Raw genomic sequence first — 19,519 nt, 5'->3', positions numbered from 1 at the left:
CTTTCAGAAAATAAATTCCCTTCCTGTCCTCTAAGGGGCTCCATAGTTTGGTGATGCTAGAGGTGCAGAAGTACACTTTACCTTTAAGACGATTCCAAAATAATTTGAGGTGTTACCTATAGGGTCTGAAACAATGAAGGAAGCACACACCAAGAAACAACACAACCTTCAACAGAATATTTTTAGAAGTCACAATTAATTTTATTATAAAATGCCTTTAAACGTCACGATATGAAGAATCCAGAAAGAATGCCTCCATAATTGCTTCCAAAGTTCATTTTAGGAGGGACTCCAGTGTGATGGAACAAACAATTTTTAGTTTGTCTCTTTGTACAGGAAATGTAGAGAACATGCATCACAAACACATCTTATAAAATCCAAAAAACAACAAACAAAAAAAAACACCAATTAAAGGAACAAGATTGAACGAGTCTGGGGTTGAGTCAGTCTCCATGATGCCAAATGGCACGTAGACAAACAGCCGTCTTGATGGGTGAAATTCATCAGACAGCTTTGCGGTTTTGGGTTGGAAAGGACATAGCCCCTCCCTCTCTTAGATGGGTAGCTGAAGAAAAGAGGAACGAGAATGTAGCGTAAGGGACGAGAAAAATTACCAATCAGATTCAGCTGGGAATGAAAATGTGAATTGGAATATTATTCCATTTTAATTGGAATATATTGTTCCATGCCAAGACATAAAAAACACATATTCCTGAAAAATGTTTGAGCAATAAACAAAAACACAAATATACAGTTCAGTTTAATCTGTTACTAGGCTCTAGCCATTGTATTTCCGAGCCAAAACTCATCCAATCGAAATCATTGAAATGGAATTCATTTTTTCCGCATTCAATTGAGTTTTTTTTTTTTTTTTTTTAAGATTTCTTCTATGGTCTCACAAAAAACCTGTTTAGCTTATGGCTTCGTACAGATGCTCGTGAAATAAGTCCAAGTGTGAATGTCAGAGATTCACCCAAATTTTGTGTGAAATTAGTGTCCTGTAATGCTTTTAAACCCGGACTATAAAATCCTTCCTCAATTAACTTGTATACATGAGAGGTGTGGGTCAGACCACAGATGCAACTGAGGTGACAGAGGTCACCTTGTTGTCCTCTGCCCAGGGTTGTAAGTTCTGCAGGGCATAAAGCGAGGAGTTGTGTAGGCAGAGAGGGTCTTGTTGAAGCGGTTGACTCAGAGTCTTCTGAAAAGCCTCCTGTTGTAGCTGCAACATCAGACGGTTGGCTTGCTGTCGCTCAGCCTCCCTCTCCTCAGCGGTCTGCCTCCTGTCATCAGAGACACATGATAGAAGTCAACATAATGTGTGGTGACAGAGACCCTTTTCAAATACAAAAGCAGATTATGTCATCTAACATGTTTATCTAGTGCAGGTCCTACGCTGGTTTTAATTACCACGAGAGATCTGAGCACTCCACATGCAAAAAAGGGATGATATGCCTTTATGAAAAACAACAATGTGCATGTTATGACTAAAGTAACTTTAAATGAAGCATGTGAATGTTAATGGTTCTTTACATTTAATAATACCTTGTATTACTATTATAAACATGAGCAGCCTATGGAACAGTGAGCAAAACAGATGTGAATACTATAGTCCTTGTATTACACAACAGTAAATGACAGACCAGTTGGTATGTGTTGAAACTAATGCGATTACATATTTTTCACTAAATCCTGTTTTTTTCTTGTCTGAGGAACTGTTAAGGGTTTAAGGGGTTTATTAACAACTCATTTACAAATGCATTATAAATAACTGATTTGGTTATGACAACATGAATAAAAGGTCTACTGTCATACAATATTTGCCAACAAGTGAGCCATTTGACCTCACATGTTATAAATGCCTTTTAACATTTATTCATCATCAACAACCTATAAAAAAGTACCTTAATGTATAGTGGACACAAATTAAGCATTTATTAAGAAGTTGCCAATATTAGAAACCTATTTATATAAAAGTTTCAAAAATGGTTTAATGATAATCAGGTGTTATTACATGATATATGCTGTGAATAAACATGAAATCCTAAAAAGTGTTTTTGCAGAGGAATTTAGGAAACTAGGACTAGATAAGTTGGGACAGCACTCGAGTAGCACCATTCATTTGACATCAGCATGACAAGGAAAGTGACAACACAAGTGAGTTAAGACATTACGGTAAAGAATGTAAACACAAAGTGGACTGTAGCAAAATGACATAATCCCTCCTTTTAATCTCAATATACTAGTCTATATTTTTTTGCATTGTGACATAAATCATGAATTATGGCATTTTATGTTTTTGATTAATATAAGTATGAACAAGTGTATTTATTAAGCATTTATAATATGTAAGTTAATGCTCTTTATTTGGCAAGAATCGCTTGAAAGTTGCTCTTTTTATACATGTTGTTATAACTGCATATAAATGATTTATATTACATTTGTAACGGCCTTAAAAGTCATTAATAAACACCTTTATAAACCCATAATAAATGGAACATTAATGATAAGTGTTACCCATTAATTTTGCTACACACAGTTCTTCAGACAATAAGATTTGTGACAGCAGTTTTTACAGTGTTACTTAAGTTTATAAATACTGCATGAAAGTCAACCTTTTTATTCATGTTGTTATAACTGCATATCAGTGATTTATAATGCATTTGTAAATGAGTTATTAGTCATTATCAAATCCATTTATAAACCCTTAACAAAGGAAACATTTTAGTGGCAGCATTTTAAAAATGTCAAATCAAATCCAAATGTAAAAAAAAAAAAAAAAAAAAAAAAAATTGTAAATATAATTTGTAGTTAGAAAAGTAGAATTTCATTGTTCCTTAAAGAAAAGGAAGGCACGATGATGCAGGGAGCAAGTTCTTAGCTGTACAAAATCTACTTGTGGTGAAAACACAAAAACACTTTAACATGGGTTCTCAAGAAGGTTGTAGGTCTGTTCTGATAGAGTTTTGAACAGCATGGATAAAACTATGCTAAATGCAATAATAAAACATAACTCTACAATCGTAAATAGCTAGGATAACATAATAAATAGGCTTCTTGACTTTTTTAAAAAAAGTTACATTTCAAAGCATTTTGGTAGAAGCTAGCTATTAGCTAGATGCCAACATGGAGAGGTTGCATGACAGGCCCTCATCCTTAAAAACCATGAACAAATCTATGCAAGTTAAAAGAAATTATGACCCAGAGACTACATTTATTACGTGTTATGTTTGGTAGTGACTAGTGTGTTGGGTTGCCATTTGATGTCCAATGTACAAAATGGATCCTGAAACAAAGAGGAGACCTCCATAATTCATGAAATCATCCAGTCTTAATGACTTCATTCTCCATGACAAAATCTGTCCACCATGAGGGCACAATGGTTGTTCCATACCTGCTGCCTGGTGTCCATTAGCCACACATCACAGTTAAATGCATCACTGTAATGTGATTGCACTCGGCTCATTTGATCACAGGCTTGTTACCCGTACGGTTGACACGCAAATACATCCTTCATTCTCAGAGTGTCTGTGTAAGCTACAGTCAAATGCTATAGGCCATAACAAAAATGGAAAACATGAAATTTAAGGCATTTCTTAGCGATGTTTATATTAAGTGATTACACGTACACCACTTATTATTTTTATGTTAAAAATATTAATTATTAATATGAATCCAATTGTAATTGTTTAATTGTGATATATATATATATATATATATATATATATATATGCATTTAACCGTGCAGTTGTTCTAAACAATTGTATTACCTGATCGGAGGGTAAAAATAACTTTGGTACAACCTTATGTAGTTAGGTAGATTCAGACATATATCTTACTATGGAAGTGATTGTTGTTGTTAATATTCTAGTTGGCTGCATGGTGCCAGCTTTGATGTAACACTTATCAGCATTTCATTCGAGGCCATATAATGATTTGCAAATTTGCCAATCCAGAGAAGTGACTTTCCTAATGAATATTTCCCAGCAGCTTTTAACAGATACAGATAATTGTTGAATGAAATAAATAAATATTGATGAGCAGGCATACTAAAACAGTAATAATATTTTTTTTTATTGGTTAAAGGCCATGACTCAGATTCATTAAAAATAAATCACACTCAGCAAGCTCTTGTCTGCCTACTGCAGCCTGTTGGTAGGACTAAAGGTAAGTAAGCCTGCTCTTAATTAGATTGGGCATTTATTTGCTCCAAAACAGACAACGGCAAAAGGATGAGTAGATTATGTGGAAAGAATGGACATGCTCTCAATGATTTAGAAGTATAGGCTCCACAATGCATAGACAGCAAGTTTCCAAAGAGCCTTTTTAGAGCTTCAATATTTCTGCTTGGTCAAGACAATCGGTGTCCAATGTCAGGGGCGTAGCAGTCATTTTAAAAGTGGGGGGGACACAGCTGTCAGTAGGTGGCTCACACAGACCTAACACTTACAGTGCAGTATTAATATATTACAGTATATATTAACATATACATATTATTTACTTATTTAATGTTTGTAATATTTTAAAAATTTAAGTATTGCAAAATAATTGCAAGATTTTGCAAAATTAGCTGCAAAAATAAAGGGCATCTTGTGGAGCACTTGCTTCTGTTTCACACATGAAAATAAAAGACTGAGCACAAGCTGGTTCTTGAATAAATAATTTAATCAATTACAGTAATGACAATTGTGCATGTGCACAACTGAATTTTTTACTCTGTGCTTGTGCATTGTGGGATTTAATTGTGGGGTTTATGCTCACCAAAACTCGTTCAGATTCACTTAATTATTCGTTCAGTGATGATTTCTGGTGATGCCAGAAGGTGGTGACAAATGAGTGTCTGTGAAATGAGTTACTCACTGAATCAACGATCAAAAGAAAATTGTAATATTTTAAACGTGTATGTCTACAGACCTACAAAGAGACTTCAGTAGAGGTTTTAAGCATTATAAGAGCAAAGCAAATCTATCATTTCCCTACAGTTTGTGAGCTGCCGAGCATGACTTTTATCAAAAGACAACAATAATAGTCTTATAATAATTATGAGTTTCAATAACGTCCGTACATTTTCATGTATAAAAAAGCATGTCTACATATCTATTCCTTTCAGTAAAAAAGTGTTTAAGAACACAGCTATTTTTTATCTCGTTTTAACCCCCTACAGTTTGTCGACTGCACACCAATATTGAGGTAAAATAAAAGAGCTGATATTAAAAATATCATTACATATTGAACACAGATCTAGTACTCTGCTTAAACTGGCAAAAACAACCGATCAAACTATTACCTCACAAGCATAATTTAAAAAGCATAACTTAATGAAGACTCAAGTGCTGATAGAAACTCCACTTACAATGTGTGCTTAAAAGAAGGATTGTCCTTTGTTTTTTTTCTGCAGTGCATTTCACGTAATGCTGCCAATCAAGAACAATATGCCGATAAATAACTCTCGTTTGTGTGTTCCTCATCTCTAGATTATTAATTTAGATCAACATCAATGCAGATAAAAAACATGGATAAATGAGCATTGTTGAAAGCAACTTTGTAGAAATGAATGGAGCCGCGTTGATTAGACTGTCTGACTGATGGCCTATTATGCAAGTGTTGTTTCGGCTCATGAAACTCACCTGTGATTGGCTGGATGGTCGCTCAATCAGCCCAAAGTAACAAAATGCAAAGAGTACTGTATACAGGGGGGCCTGGGTAGCTCAGCATTTAAAGACGCTGACTATCACACCTGGAGTCATGAGTTTGAATCCAGGGCATGCTGAGTGACTCCAGTCAGGCTTCCTAAGCAACCAATTGGCCCGGTTGCTAGGATGGGAAGAGTCACATGGGGTAACCTCCTCGTGGTCTATATGTGGTTCTCACTCTCGGTGGGGCACATGGTGAGTTGGGCATGGATGCCGCGGAGAATAGCGTGAAGCCTCCATGCGCGCTAGGTCTCCACGTAACGCGCTCAACAAGCCACTTGATAAGATGCGCGGATTGACAGTCTCAGACGTGGAGGCAACTGAGATTCGTCCTCCACCGCCTGGATTGAGGCAAGTCACTACGCCACCATGAGGACTTAGAGCACATTTGGAATTGGGCATTCCAAATTGGGGAGAAAAGGGGAGAAAATCCCCCTAAAAAAGAATACTGTATACAAATCCACCATTTGGACTCAGTATGGGTTTAGCTTGGAAAAGTGCAGGGGACAAAAATCACCTTTTTAAAGAGTGTGTTTGGGGGCGGGGGGGGGGGGGGGGGGCATGTCCCCCACATCCCCTGACCAATGCACATAAAATAAATAAACAAATAAAATGTAATCTTCAGCAAATCCACAGTGGTATTATTCTAGTAGGACTTGAATGCCTCTTCAATTAAACTCACTTGTGACTAAATTATGTGCTACAGACCTTATTCACAGCAATGTCATCTTTGATATTTGACGGGAATGACAACGAGGCTGTGAGGGATAGACGCACAGTCTCTTCAAAGGGTTGTACAGATGTTTAAAGTGTTTAAAGGACTGTTCCGCTGACAGAGCATTGAAAAAATATGTTTCCAAGAAATTGAAGCAGACAAAACTCCAAACAACATGAGTTGTTGAAAATTAGATGTGATCCAGGAGCTTTTTAATAGCTTTATGCAGTGCATGTCATCAAAGATACTGTCTTTCCCTCAACCCTGATAGCACACGTACATCACCCAGACGTCTATTTGATGTGTGTGTTTACATCTGGAAGACATATTTTTTAGGTTGTTTGCTCATCTGCAATATGTCTATAAGACGTATGTCTGTAAGTGTGTCTCGGATGTCAGTAAGACATTCATCAGATGTCTTTGAGACGTTTATGATTTAGAATGTTTGTAAATCTGATCTTTTTAAGATGTTTAGCAGATGTTAATTAGATTGTGATGCTTTCCAGATGAAAACATCTAAAACAGACATCTCAGTGATGTACGTGTGCTATCTGGGAAAGCCTCGTTTTCATTACTGTCAAAAATCAAAAATGGCGCCACTGTGGATATTAAGGTCTGGAAATTATAATCATTCATTGCCAACAAAAGAACAGTAACAGGTCTGAAACACCAACAAATGATAAATCAATAGGATTGTAAAGCTAATGTGAACGGCACCAATAATAGCTTAAAATAAATAAAGAACTAGCAAAGAATACAAAAACAAAATCATGCTTAAAGATGACGCATATATTATAACCATTAAATATTATTGTCATGACAGTTCTCGTTACACCTCCTACCTCTTGTGCACATCACATTCTCTTGCACTATCTGTATATATAACAGATTTGTATTTGTACATATATATATATATATATATATATATATATACACTACCAGTCAAAAGTTTTGAAACACTTGACTGAAATGTTTCTCATGATCTTAAAAATCTTTTGATCTGAAGGCGTATGCTTAAATGTTTGAAATTAGTTTTGTAGACAAAAATATAATTGTGTCACCATATTAATTTATTTCAGTATAATACAAAAATGTAATAGAAAAAAAAGTTTTTGAAATGGATGACTTGGACCAAATAATAAAGAAAAGCAGCCAATAAGTGCCCAACATAGATGGGAACTCCTTCAATACTGTTTAAAAAGCATCCCAGGGTGATACCTCAAGAAGTTGTTTGAGAAAATGTCAAGAGTACATGTCTGCAAATTCTAGGCAAAGGGTGACTACTTTGAAGATGCTAAAATATAACACAGTTTTGATTTATTTTGGATTTTGTTTAGTCACAACATAATTCTCATAGTTCCATTTATGTTATTCCATAGTGTTGATGACTTTACTATTATTCTAAAATGTGAAAAAAATTATAATAAAGAATGAGTAAGTGTTTCAAAACTTTTGACCGGTAGTGTGTGTGTGTATATATATATATATATATATATATATATATATATATATATATATATATATATATATATATATATGTTGTCTGTTGTATTTGTATATATACCTATATTTTCTATTCGCTTTATATTTTTATTCTATTTTTTATTATCTCTGTCTTGTTGTTGTATTGTTTGTTCACTGGAAGCTTCTGTCACCAAGACAAATTCCTTGTAATATGTGCAAGCATACTTGGCAATAAAGCTCATTCTGATTCTGATTACTGGAATTCAGAAAGGTTATTTTTATCACTGTAATGCAAAACAAATGCTGTTTTTATTATTACATTACATAACTATAACTGACCTGTAGAGGGTGTGTGCTTAATTGTCATATAAAATCATGTCAAAATGTAAAAAATAATAATAATAATAATCTTGATGAAATGAAATGAATTAGGCCTGAATGAAATGTGATCTGGTCCTAGACCCAAATAACATTTTTGACAGATGGATGGATGAGTTATAACAGTCGTTTTTTTTTTTCTTCTTTTTTCTTTTTTTAACAATACATAAAAAAAAATAAATAAATAAATAATAATAAAAAAGAAAAAAAAGAAAATGACAAAACATTTTCACCCACCTCCATTTTGTTCTTCTGTTCTGAAACCAGGTTTTGACCTGAGCATCTGTCATTTTCAGGGCTTTGGCGAGCGTTGCGCGCTCTGCTGACGCCAGATATTTCTGCCGGTGGAACCGTTTCTCCAGCTCACAGATTTGCACGCGGCTGAACGACGTGCGGGGCTTTTTCCGTTTCGGCGGTGTTCGGTTCTGGTACGGATGGCCGATTCGTCGTGTCACAGAGAACGGTGAAAGGGCAGCTGAAAAAAAAAAAAAAATAAAAAAAAACAGGGATGAGGCATGAATATAGGTGAAATAAATACATAAATAAATAAAAAAATTAAAGAAACTGTAAAAAAAAATACATAAATAAATAAATAAATAAAAAAATAGAGAGAGAGAGAGAGAGAGAGAGAGAGAGAGAGAGAGAGAGAGAGAGAGAGAGAGAGAGAGAGAGAGAGAGAGAGAGAGAGAGAGAGAGAGAGAGAGAGAGATTTTGTTTTTTTTGTAAGGCCTATTCGGTAACAGTTTTATTAACAACATTCACAATTATTGCTTCATCAAATAATGCTTAACTTAATTTTTAATGTAGAACCAAATGATTGGAAATTGTCCTGGAATTTGTATATTTTTTTCAAATATGTTCAAAATTGAATGAACATGAACTATTGATTTGTTATCATGACAAATCATCATTAGCCAATGTTTCCTAATTACTTATTGTAATAATAAAGTTATTATGTTGTGTTACCTTGTTTTGTCACAAAGGTTTTTTTTTTTTTTTTTTTTTTAAACCTTTGCCATTGCTTTCATTTTAATGACATTTTTAAGTCTTAGCCTTGCTTTGGCCTCCGGTAGATTCATAACAGGCCTGCAGTCAACAGTGCAATAACATATCTATAAACAAAGAACATCAGGAGAGTCTTTCCTTGGCTGATAGTCTCTCTGTGCCTGTATGTATGCATATTCTAATATATGTATTTAATTAGAAAAAAATCTAAAGATACAAAAGAAATATTAAATACAGTGGATAATCTTAATGAGGCATTGTCTAATCTAAACTGCAGCACATGTACAAATTGTATTTTGGCTTTATTTCAAACAAAATAGATGTGAATAGAAAAAGCAGGCTATTTCACATTCAGCTCATCTGTATTGTTCATCTATTATTCATGGTTTTACAACCAAGGCCTTCATTTTGCATTCTGAATTCTGCTTGATATGTTCACCTTTCCCCTTCTTTTTTCTAATGCTGAGCTGGTGTGAACTGGTGATATGAACAACTTGGTTGTTACAGGACCAGAATGCAACTAAATGCAAACGGTTCTAGACATGCCCTTTGTAAAGGTAGGCTATATAGTACGGACAATAGCAATAATCAGGACTATATCAACAGTGTATGAAAAGAGCATACAGTATAGGATCATTATGCCGGTCCTCTCAAAGTCCATGTGTGGACAGCAAAACATAACCAGACATGGTGAGTCCTTTTGTCTTTTCCACTAAAGGGTAACTGGAACCAAGTCAAGGCTTCTAACTGGAGGTGAAGAGTCTAATAAATATGATGTTTTGGCTATCCAGGACAATGTTGACTCTCCTGAAAGAGTGTGTGTGTACCTGAGTGAAACCAAAGACTACTAAATAAATGACTTAGCTATACAGTTTTAGCTATTCAGTATACTACACTAGAAAACATCTGTTTGATTTAATGTTGCAGCATAAACTTAAATTAATATGGAGCATCTGAAGAAAAATATGCACTCAAAAAAAAAAAAAAAAAAAAAAAAAAACAACAACAACAAAAAAAGGATTTTTGCAGGTTGTTCAGTTTACTTAACTAATGTGAACTAAAGCAATGCAATTCTAGAACATTTTGTCACAACTTGATGTCATTGCATTCTATCCAATTAAATTTGTAATACTCAAAACTTTGTTTACTTAATCCGTTTGAGTTTGGACTACATGAATACTTTTTGTATCATTGATGAAACTGGGCAAGGGATTTCCATTTCACCAGCATGCCTTTACATGGGCCTGGATGGGGTGAATAAATGTTGAAATTAAGTGTTATTTTATGCATTTCGAGCAAGATGAGAATAGGACCTTAAGTTGGACCAACATAAGAAAATTAATTAAATTAAACATTAGTAAATTTAGTTTGACAAACCTACTAAAGCTGAGTTAAAACTACTGTAGCACATTGATTTAACCTAATACAACTAAATTATGGTGGCTGAATTCACCTAATTTGAATGAAAGCAATTAAGTTGCTTGTAAAAACTTTCTCAAATTCACTTAAAGGGTAATGACTTCATTTTTTTATTTTTATTGTGTAGTGTAATTTATCAAAGACACTTTTAATAATACACAATTTTGTGACCATATGAAAAAAAAAAAAAAAAATGAAAGTAAAAGACAGATAGCAAATACCAAAACATTAAATACAAAACATCAGATACCAAAGCATTAAATGCCTCAGAGCGGAATGTTAAATTACACACTTCATATAGGCACTGTAATTTAAACCATTTGGCCATCATAAGGAAAATGAACTTATGGAATAAGACCGGAACCGCAAAGTAATTGGAGAACATGTCTTTTCAACACATCACTGTGGAAAAACCTGTTTTTATCAAGTAAACCTCGACCAAGATGTTTATATTACCGTAATGTGATTCTTGTTACTGGACTGAACTTGGATCTCCCAATGGTTGGCTACCCATGTGAGAAGACATACCATGATCTGCAATTGACTGTTCTTGGCTACTCATGACACTCAACTACATTCATTCACGCACTTGTGAAATTCAAGATTCACGTCCATGGCTGTTGATAGCCCTCAAAAGAATTCCAATAAAGTTCACTCATACTGGGGTTCCTCAAGGTCAGGCATGATGTCAGGCTGACATTGAATCTGTTTTGGTCATCCTCAAAGATGCAGTCAGTTAGGAATTATATGATAAATAAATTAATTAATTAATTAACTTGTCAGCTTAATTTTATTGTTGTTAATGGCAAATAACAAGGTGCCAATTGTCTTATTTAGATTTAGCATATTTATATTTTGATCAGGACATTTTTAATGCTTAGATCACTAGATCATTAGTTTATTTGCCATCTTTATTATTGGACAAGCAAATAAAATGGCTTGTGATTGGATAATGCGCACAGACTCTTCATTCCAGTGTGTAATCGGATTTGATTGCATTTAATTAAAGTGCTTGAGTGACAGGCGCCCCGCGTCGTCATCATTTAAGCACACGGGTAATGTTTGGTATGATTCCTCGGACTGTGACAGAGAACCGTAGAGTGTTTGAAATCAAAGTTATAGGTCATTTATTTATTGTATTTTTTTGGACGATACAATTTGAAATGAGGATTTTTTTATGTGCTGCCACAGCTTTATTTATTTATTTATTTATTATTATTATTATTATTATTATTATTATTATTATTATTATTTGGACGATACAATTTGCAATGAGGATTTTTTATGTGCTGCCACGGCTTTATTTATTTATTTATTTATTATTATTATTATTATTATTATTATTATTATTATTATTATTTGGACGATACAATTTGCAATGAGGATTTTTTATGTGCTGCCACAGCTTTATTTATTTATTATTATTATTATTATTATTTGGACGATACAATTTGCAATGAGGATTTTTTATGTGCTGCCACGGCTTTATTTATTTATTTATTTATTATTATTATTATTATTATTATTATTATTATTATTATTTGGACGATACAATTTGCAATGAGGATTGTTTATGTGCTGCCACAGCTTTATTTATTTATTATTATTATTATTATTTTATTATTATTATTATTAGTAGTAGTAGTAGTAGTAGTAGTATTATTTTAATTGTTTTTTGGACAATAATATTTTAAATTAGGATTTTTGATGTGCTGCCACAACTTTATTTATTATTATTATTATTATTATTATTATTATTATTATTATTATTTGAATGATACAATTTGCAATGCGGATTTTTTATGTGCTGCCACAGCTTTATTTATTTATTTATTATTATTATTATTATTATTATTATTATTATTATTATATTAGTAGTAGTAGTATTAGTAGTATTATTTTATTTATTTTTTGGACGATAACATTTTAATTGAGGATTTTTGATGTGCTGCCACAGTTTTTTATTTTTTTTTATTTATTTTTTTTTATTTTTTACACATTTCCAAGAAACCTCCACTCCCACACAAATACAAATGTGGGTCAACAGGAAGCAAAAAACAATCCCAGTATTCTCTTTTGACAGCAGGGGGAATTCTAAATGATATGTCTGTGTAATAAAATTTATCGTGAGCGCATCAAGAAATCAGAGCTTGCCTTAGAGAATATGCGGACAGTAATAAAATCAGTTATACGTGATATCACCTTCATGCGACAGCTCCTGCCTTTCCCATTGCGAATATTACCTTTGTAGCAATCTAATAAATATACATGTAATGGATTCAAAGTGAGATATTGAAATCTAACATGGGCATTTGTCGCTATTTACGTGCGGTGGGGCAAAACAGAATGCGCCTTTAAATTTCCATTCATGCTGGGAATTGAAATATCGAATAAAATAAAATAATTGTCATGAAAAGCCATAAACCGTCCGCTCAAGATCCGCAAGTGAAGATCGTCTTTCCCTTTAGACACTGTCACCATGGCTACGCGGCCTCGTCTCAGTTTCATAATCATTTGTATTTATGGGTGGGAAAGATCATTATTGTCATTTCTGATAGAGCACCATACACACGCAATTTCATTTTCCAATTTCTCCAAGGCCAGTGATATCAATTTACGACTATCACCTGCCCTTTGTTGTGATGCAGTTGGGTCCAATAGCCCCCCACCGTCACCAGTAATAGGCTACTGTTGTGTAAAATAAATCTGTTCCCACTGATGAATATACTGTTATATGAATTAGTGCAAGCGGCTGTGCCATTCCAGACATAAGGCAAAGGAATACAACCATGCTCTTGTTACTGCGTAGATGGTATTATTAAGGTAACAATTATCAGTAATATTTTATATACAGACATATAGCCTATATAGCTCCTGACACGGAGCAGTTGTCACCAGTGTTGTTAACGGGGAGAGCAAAGACGCGCGTAAAGATCATTTGAAACGGAAAAGGCAAACCACCTGTGTTTACTGACTTGTGCATGCGTTTCTGGACTTTTATAAACTTGCAAACTGCCAAGGAGTCAATTAACAAAAAAAAAAATAAAAAAATAAAAAACAACAACAAAAAAAAAAATAAATAAAAAAAAAACATGCGGTATATCCTTTCATCGCCTCCCAATCCGGAATGATATGTCCGGCCTGCAGTGCATATCGAGTCTCAGGCCTGTTCGTGCACCTATACGCACCGTGACACATGTGGTGGTGAAATGCAGACATGCAATTCAAGCTGAAGGAGAAAATAGATGAAAAAACAGAAACCTAGTTCAAACTGTTTCTGCGCAATACTTCTTAAATCAGTGGCCATAACAGAAAGGCACTAAATGAATTGACGCTCCCAGATTTTTTTTATTTTTATTTATTTATTTATTTATTTATTTGATATTTTAGCCTATTTTAGTTTGTAAGTTTAACTAAATGAAATTTATAAAACTAATATACATATTCAAGTTTTATTGATTTAAATTGAAGATTAATCTATTTAATCTGTTAGGAAATATGTTTTTGAGTAAAGCAAGCATATAAAAAAAGTATTTTATAAGTATAATACTACTTTAACTATTATTATTATATTATTATAATTATGTGCTTTTATATAAAAAAAAATGTATTGAATTTAACTTAATTAAAAAAAAAAAAAAAAAAAAGAAAAAAAGGAAATAGGCCCCGAAGAGATCAAATATAATAAACGAGTGGCCCAAAGTGACTATGAGTAAAATTGATAAGCATATTTACAAAAGAGCTTCTGCAGTTGACATATCATTCTCTCATTTAAATAATTAATAAGAATAGAGTGAAATTCTGAATATTTAATGCACACAAATCCATATTCTTCTTCATTTTCATCTCACTATATGAGTGACGTCATTTGAAGACGTGAACTGACCAAATGGAAAACAGGGAAGGATGCTACGGCTGTACAGACTAGACGTAAACGCCACTGATTTTCCATGATCTGAGATGTTAAGACGCATAAAAAGAAACAAAGTGATCTCTGTTAATTAAAGAATAACATATTCATAATATTTCCTAGATAATTATCTGTAGTGACCTTTCTGTACGCGTGCAAAGGCCAGCTTATCCTTCAGAAACACGCGCTATTATCGTCCCACTTGGAAATGTTATCCCAAATCGGGCTCTGTTGGATATCTATTGGCTCTTTGCGTAGATTAAAACGATTTGTCAACATGCCATCACGCATCACTACAGGCTGACATGCTGGCAACATTTAGATCTCTGCAACCCCTGTAAGATTCATTTGTCCTAAAGGTCAAGAGAGACAGAATATTAAAACATACAGATGCAGATGATTAGAAGAAACTGAGATTTTGAAAGGCACTGTGTTGTTATTAGCAAAACAACAAACATAATATAGGTTGAAATGATGTTGGTGCTACAGCTGTACGCCCGACTCTGATAAAAAGAAATTATTGTGAGTGTAATGTCACTTTTTTTTTAAAAGGATTTCCGATATTAATCTAAGCGCAATGCTTATATATATATATATATAATTGCTTAGCACAAATGTGATATAAATGTGATATAAATGTGATATAAAAAATTAAATTACTATTTCTTTAATATGAACGGTGTATTGTCCAAGAAAATATTTCAGTGGAAATGGGAAGCGTAAATTGAATTTCTGTTATGAAATTATTAGTGTGTCGTATTTCATGACATAAATTATATTAAAAATACTCATAGCTCCTTTATCAATAATAATAATAATAATAATAAAAATAATAATAATAATAATAATAATAATTTTGTCTCTTTATTAATGGAATCTTGAGACTCTTGTTTTGTATTATTTATTTTTTGCCCCTAATTTTTTTAAATGTTTAAAATGTTTATTTTTTATACATTACCTTTTTATTACTAATTACGTTTATTTATTTATTTTCTGTTGTTATTGTTTTTATTGTTGTTATGTGCTTTTATTATGTCATACTGCATGAACATTGCTGTTATTATAAACTATACTGCTGCTGATTGTACAACTTGTGCAAGTCTTTTATTGATTTTTACTGTAATTGAATGTTTCATCGAGGTTTTATACAATGCTCTACTTAATTATGTAGGATAATAGAGGTTTATTGAACACATGCACTGAATTTGCAGAAAAAACAAAACAAAAAACAAAAACAAAACAAGTGTCCATCCTCCTCGACGTTGGTCAGTGTCATTATACTTTTTTTCTGACACAAGCAGGAATCTAAGGCAGACAATACAAAAACAATACTGTAAATAATAAAGTCTATAAATAATAATAAAGTCTTACCGGTCAACCGATCCTTCGCAAATCTTCTGCTGCTCTCCATCCAGGGGAACGTGAAGCTGGCGGGACTGCCCATGCTGTGCACTGTGGGCACGGTGGGTATCCCCGCCGCGATGCCCGGTGGATGGGCAGGGTTAGACGGGTGAGGAGCGGGTGGCATGGGTCTGTGTGCCGGGACTCGGATGACACCGCCCGCATTCCCTGAGTTCACGTTAACGTTCATGTTCATGCTCACATTCATGTTCATGTTGACGTTGTAGGAACCCGCCAGACCCGCCGCCATCGAGCAGGCCGGATTGTACACGCTGTTGTAGCCGTTGTAGACGTTAGGTGCGAGCGAGTAGTCCGAGTCACCGGTTCGGCACGGTAACATGCAGCTGCTCGGCTGGTCCGAGCCATTCAGAATCTGATCTATTCCAAAACTGATGGGTTCGTGCTGCTGGTGGGTCTGGTTCACCTCTTCGATTCCAGTGTGTTCCATTGTCGCCGTTCTGTGTGTTACGCACAGCCTCGGAGGTTGCAGTGTTTTATTCCTAAAACTTCAACGCAAGATTGCGTATCCCCCAACGAATAAAATCGTATTTTTAAACAAGTATTCTTCCTCCAAGCTTTCAGAACCCATGCAGTTAATAGCGATATCAGAAATCACAGTGATTCCATCAGGACTGCAGAAGGCGATTCAATCAACATTATCCCACACTTACTCGCATTGCGTCTGGCTCTTTTTCAGTTTCATGATGATTCCTAAAAAAATCAAGTCGGCTGTAAAAAAAAAAAAAAAAAAAAAAAAAGAATGCGCTTCGCGCGCGCTCACTGTTAAATCCTTCTTGGAGTGATCAGCTGCCAAGTTGTGGTGAAGAAAACTGACGCTTTTCTGGCGTGCTGCTATTTCTCAAAAAGGCGCACGGCCCAGACTCGAGAGCATCACTGTTATCTAAAGTGAAGTGTTAACTGTTCGATACGTGCATATTAATTGTCGCAAGCTGAAAATGTCCTGCTCATGCGCCTCTTGAAGTGATTTCAAGCAGGTGAGACAAACCCCCTCTGCCCAAATTCTGTCACGCGCTTTTCCATTGGCTTGCGTGCACTTCTGGAGACAATGCATTGATCTCACCCGCACCCCTCTCTTAAAGAACCCGCCTCTGTTTTTTTGCCAGGGCTGTTGCGTTGCAGCTTACAAATGAAAACGTCCGGTGTTCCTACACACATGAAGCAGTGCTATAGAATATATATATATATATATATATATATATATATATATATATATATACATATATATATACATACTATATATATACATACATATATACATACATACACATATATACATACATACATATATACATATATATATACACACATATGAGTGCTAAAGCGCATAACTGGTAATCAGACGGTTGCTGGTTCGATCCCCACAGCCACCACCATTGTGTCCTTGAGCAAGACACTTAACTCCAGATTGCTCTGGGGGGATTGTCCCTGTAATACTTACACTGTAAGTCGCTTTGGATAAAAGCGTCTGCCAAATGCATAAATGTAAATGTAAATGTAGAAGTAACTTCGTGTAGCCTACAATATGAAGGAGTGGTCGAATCAGACCGGCACGTCAATTTCTGCAAGAGCTACTATGGGATATTGAACACATAAAGAATTGGCATCATCAGTAGTCTATAATCATAAGGCATCATTTTTAATGTAACATTAAGGTGTGGGTGTGGGTGTGGGTGTGGGGGTGGGGGGTGGTTGTCCATCGTAAGGAGACAGACTCATGCACCTGCAGGACAAACCCAAAGTATAATCAAATCAAATACAAATAAATACATAAAGCAAAATTAAATACATAAATTAATGAAACTGCCAATGAAATAAAATGCCAATAAATACATAACTAACTACTGATTTGTGTTGATGATTGGTGCAAAGATGTACATTATGAACAGGCATGTTCAGTGCATTTTTGGTAGCTCTAAAATGGTAAGATCTATCCTTATTGGGAAACTTGGCCCAGGTCCTTGATGCTTTTAATTATTACAGTGAATTAAAGACAAGTTTGGTCTATGCAGACGTTTAGATGAAATTATAAATCAAAAAAGTACAAAAATAAATACACTTCAGGACAGGTTTTGTCAAGGGCAGGCTACTGAAACATGCAGCTTTACACACGGCAATGGGTTTGTTTAATCAAATGAAACTGCACTTGCCTGTGGCTGCGTAAAATGAAGGGTGAAGCCAGAGAAGCCTCAGTTGCCTTTAGTGATGCAGAATTTGGCGCAAATAATTGAACCTTTTTCCGCCTGAAGCCACAGAGGAAGATTCTCCGCTTACAATTCAATAAAAATGAAAAATGGAGCATAATAAAACCTGAAAGCAAGGGAAACGAATTTAATATATCATCGTTTTATTACGTACTTATTTCAGCTTTAGCACGAATAAAAATATTTCTCCGCAGCACAACGTGGCTAGAGGGAAGCATAAAAATCAATTTTCGGAATACAAATCTGTATCAATAATAAGCGCTCTTGTGTGTCTCAATAGCAAGAACATGTTAGCTTGATATCGAGTAAAGAAACCTTGAAGGAGTGGCGTTTAACATCATGAGGTCATGTTGTGTTACATTCACCACGGGTATAAGAACAACACCTTAAAATGCGTTGCTTTTCATCATTAACAAAGTCTAAGCATTTGAGTTTGTAATCAGTGAGGCCTACTGGATATAGGTAGTCTAAACTCCCATTTTGTTGAACTGTTATGGCCATATCCCGTTACTCTGCCCAAGTGATGCTGGTGCAACGTGCAGTTTTAGAGTCCATCTGAGGTCATACCGATCAGACACGATTGAGTCTGTCTTCATCACGAAGCAGAGAGCTCAATCACAGTCAGGGCCGATTCTAAGGGCCCAAAGGTCCAGAGGGCCCACAACAAATTCAAAACTGTATTGTTTTTAATAGGAAAGGGGCCAAGAGCAATATACAGTTAGGGGGCCCGGAATTCCTTGCCTTGGCTCACAGTTAACAGTCAGGATTAACACAGTTATTATCTCCTGGATGTGGGACGGTTTTCATTTCCACGATTTCGCCCTAATGCCAATTTGTTCTACACGCATGCAACTGTAGATGTAATTTCTTTCACATATTGCTCCAGCAGTTATTTGCCCTAAGATTGCTTTATTTTAACAACAGTTCTTATCAGACTGCGTTGGAAATCTTTTAATTGCGTTTCTCTCTTGCTGTTATTGAGTTGAATTAAATTCCAGGAGAAGCTAGCGCTGTTCCCCGCGTTCTCCAGTCGTTTTCGTCAGCAGCCTAGTGAATGTTAAGCACAATTACATTTTCAAAATGTTATCTAATGGTTACTAATCGGTTTGAGTTATAATTATTTTGAATACTAAGAAGCACTCGTGTTATTGAACCTGACAAACCGCGCCTACCTAACTCTTGTTTCATTTCATTAGGTGCAATGAACTGTTTATTCTCAAATCTGCCCAATTAATGTCCTGTTAAAACACCGTTTGCAGTGTAGAAGTTCAATGAACTCCAAATCGATATTCTTCAGATGAGTGAAATGCAT

General features: G+C 34.7%; 1 protein-coding gene across 2 annotated transcripts; it reads right to left on the bottom strand.

Moving 5' to 3' along the window:
- Positions 1-200: 200 nt before the first annotated feature.
- tlx2 (T cell leukemia homeobox 2) lies at positions 201-17,021 on the bottom strand. 2 transcript variants are annotated; one of them, XM_051650397.1, is made up of 4 exons: positions 15,956-17,021; positions 8,488-8,725; positions 1,103-1,283; positions 201-565 (listed from the first exon to the last, which is right to left on the bottom strand). In XM_051650397.1, exons 1-4 carry the CDS (start codon positions 16,431-16,433, stop codon positions 554-556), a joined length of 909 nt encoding a protein of 302 aa, XP_051506357.1. In that variant the 5' UTR covers positions 16,434-17,021; the 3' UTR covers positions 201-553. The 2 variants fall into 2 exon arrangements, with proteins under 2 accessions (XP_051506357.1, XP_051506356.1); XM_051650396.1 differs by having other exon boundaries at positions 201-1,283.
- Between the last annotated feature and the right edge of the window lie 2,498 nt (positions 17,022-19,519).

The sequence above is a fragment of the Myxocyprinus asiaticus genome, chromosome 22, assembly GCF_019703515.2.
Source record: "Myxocyprinus asiaticus isolate MX2 ecotype Aquarium Trade chromosome 22, UBuf_Myxa_2, whole genome shotgun sequence".
Classification (NCBI taxonomy): domain Eukaryota; kingdom Metazoa; phylum Chordata; class Actinopteri; order Cypriniformes; family Catostomidae; genus Myxocyprinus; species Myxocyprinus asiaticus.
The sequence above is the reverse complement of the archived record's forward strand: the minus strand, read 5'-3'. Positions and strand labels throughout refer to the sequence as shown.

Bases quoted from the DNA above. Each gene is read 5' to 3' on its own strand.
- tlx2 (XM_051650396.1), bottom strand. From the start codon at position 16,433: ATGGAACACACTGGAATCGAAGAGGTGAACCAGACCCACCAGCAGCAC. The intron at 8,726-15,955 runs GTAAGACTTTAT...TTTTTTTTTCAG, and splicing joins TGCGAAGGATCGGTTGACCG to CTGCCCTTTCACCGTTCTCT. The intron at 1,284-8,487 runs GTGGGTGAAAAT...CTCTGATGACAG, and splicing joins AACAGAAGAACAAAATGGAG to GAGGCAGACCGCTGAGGAGA.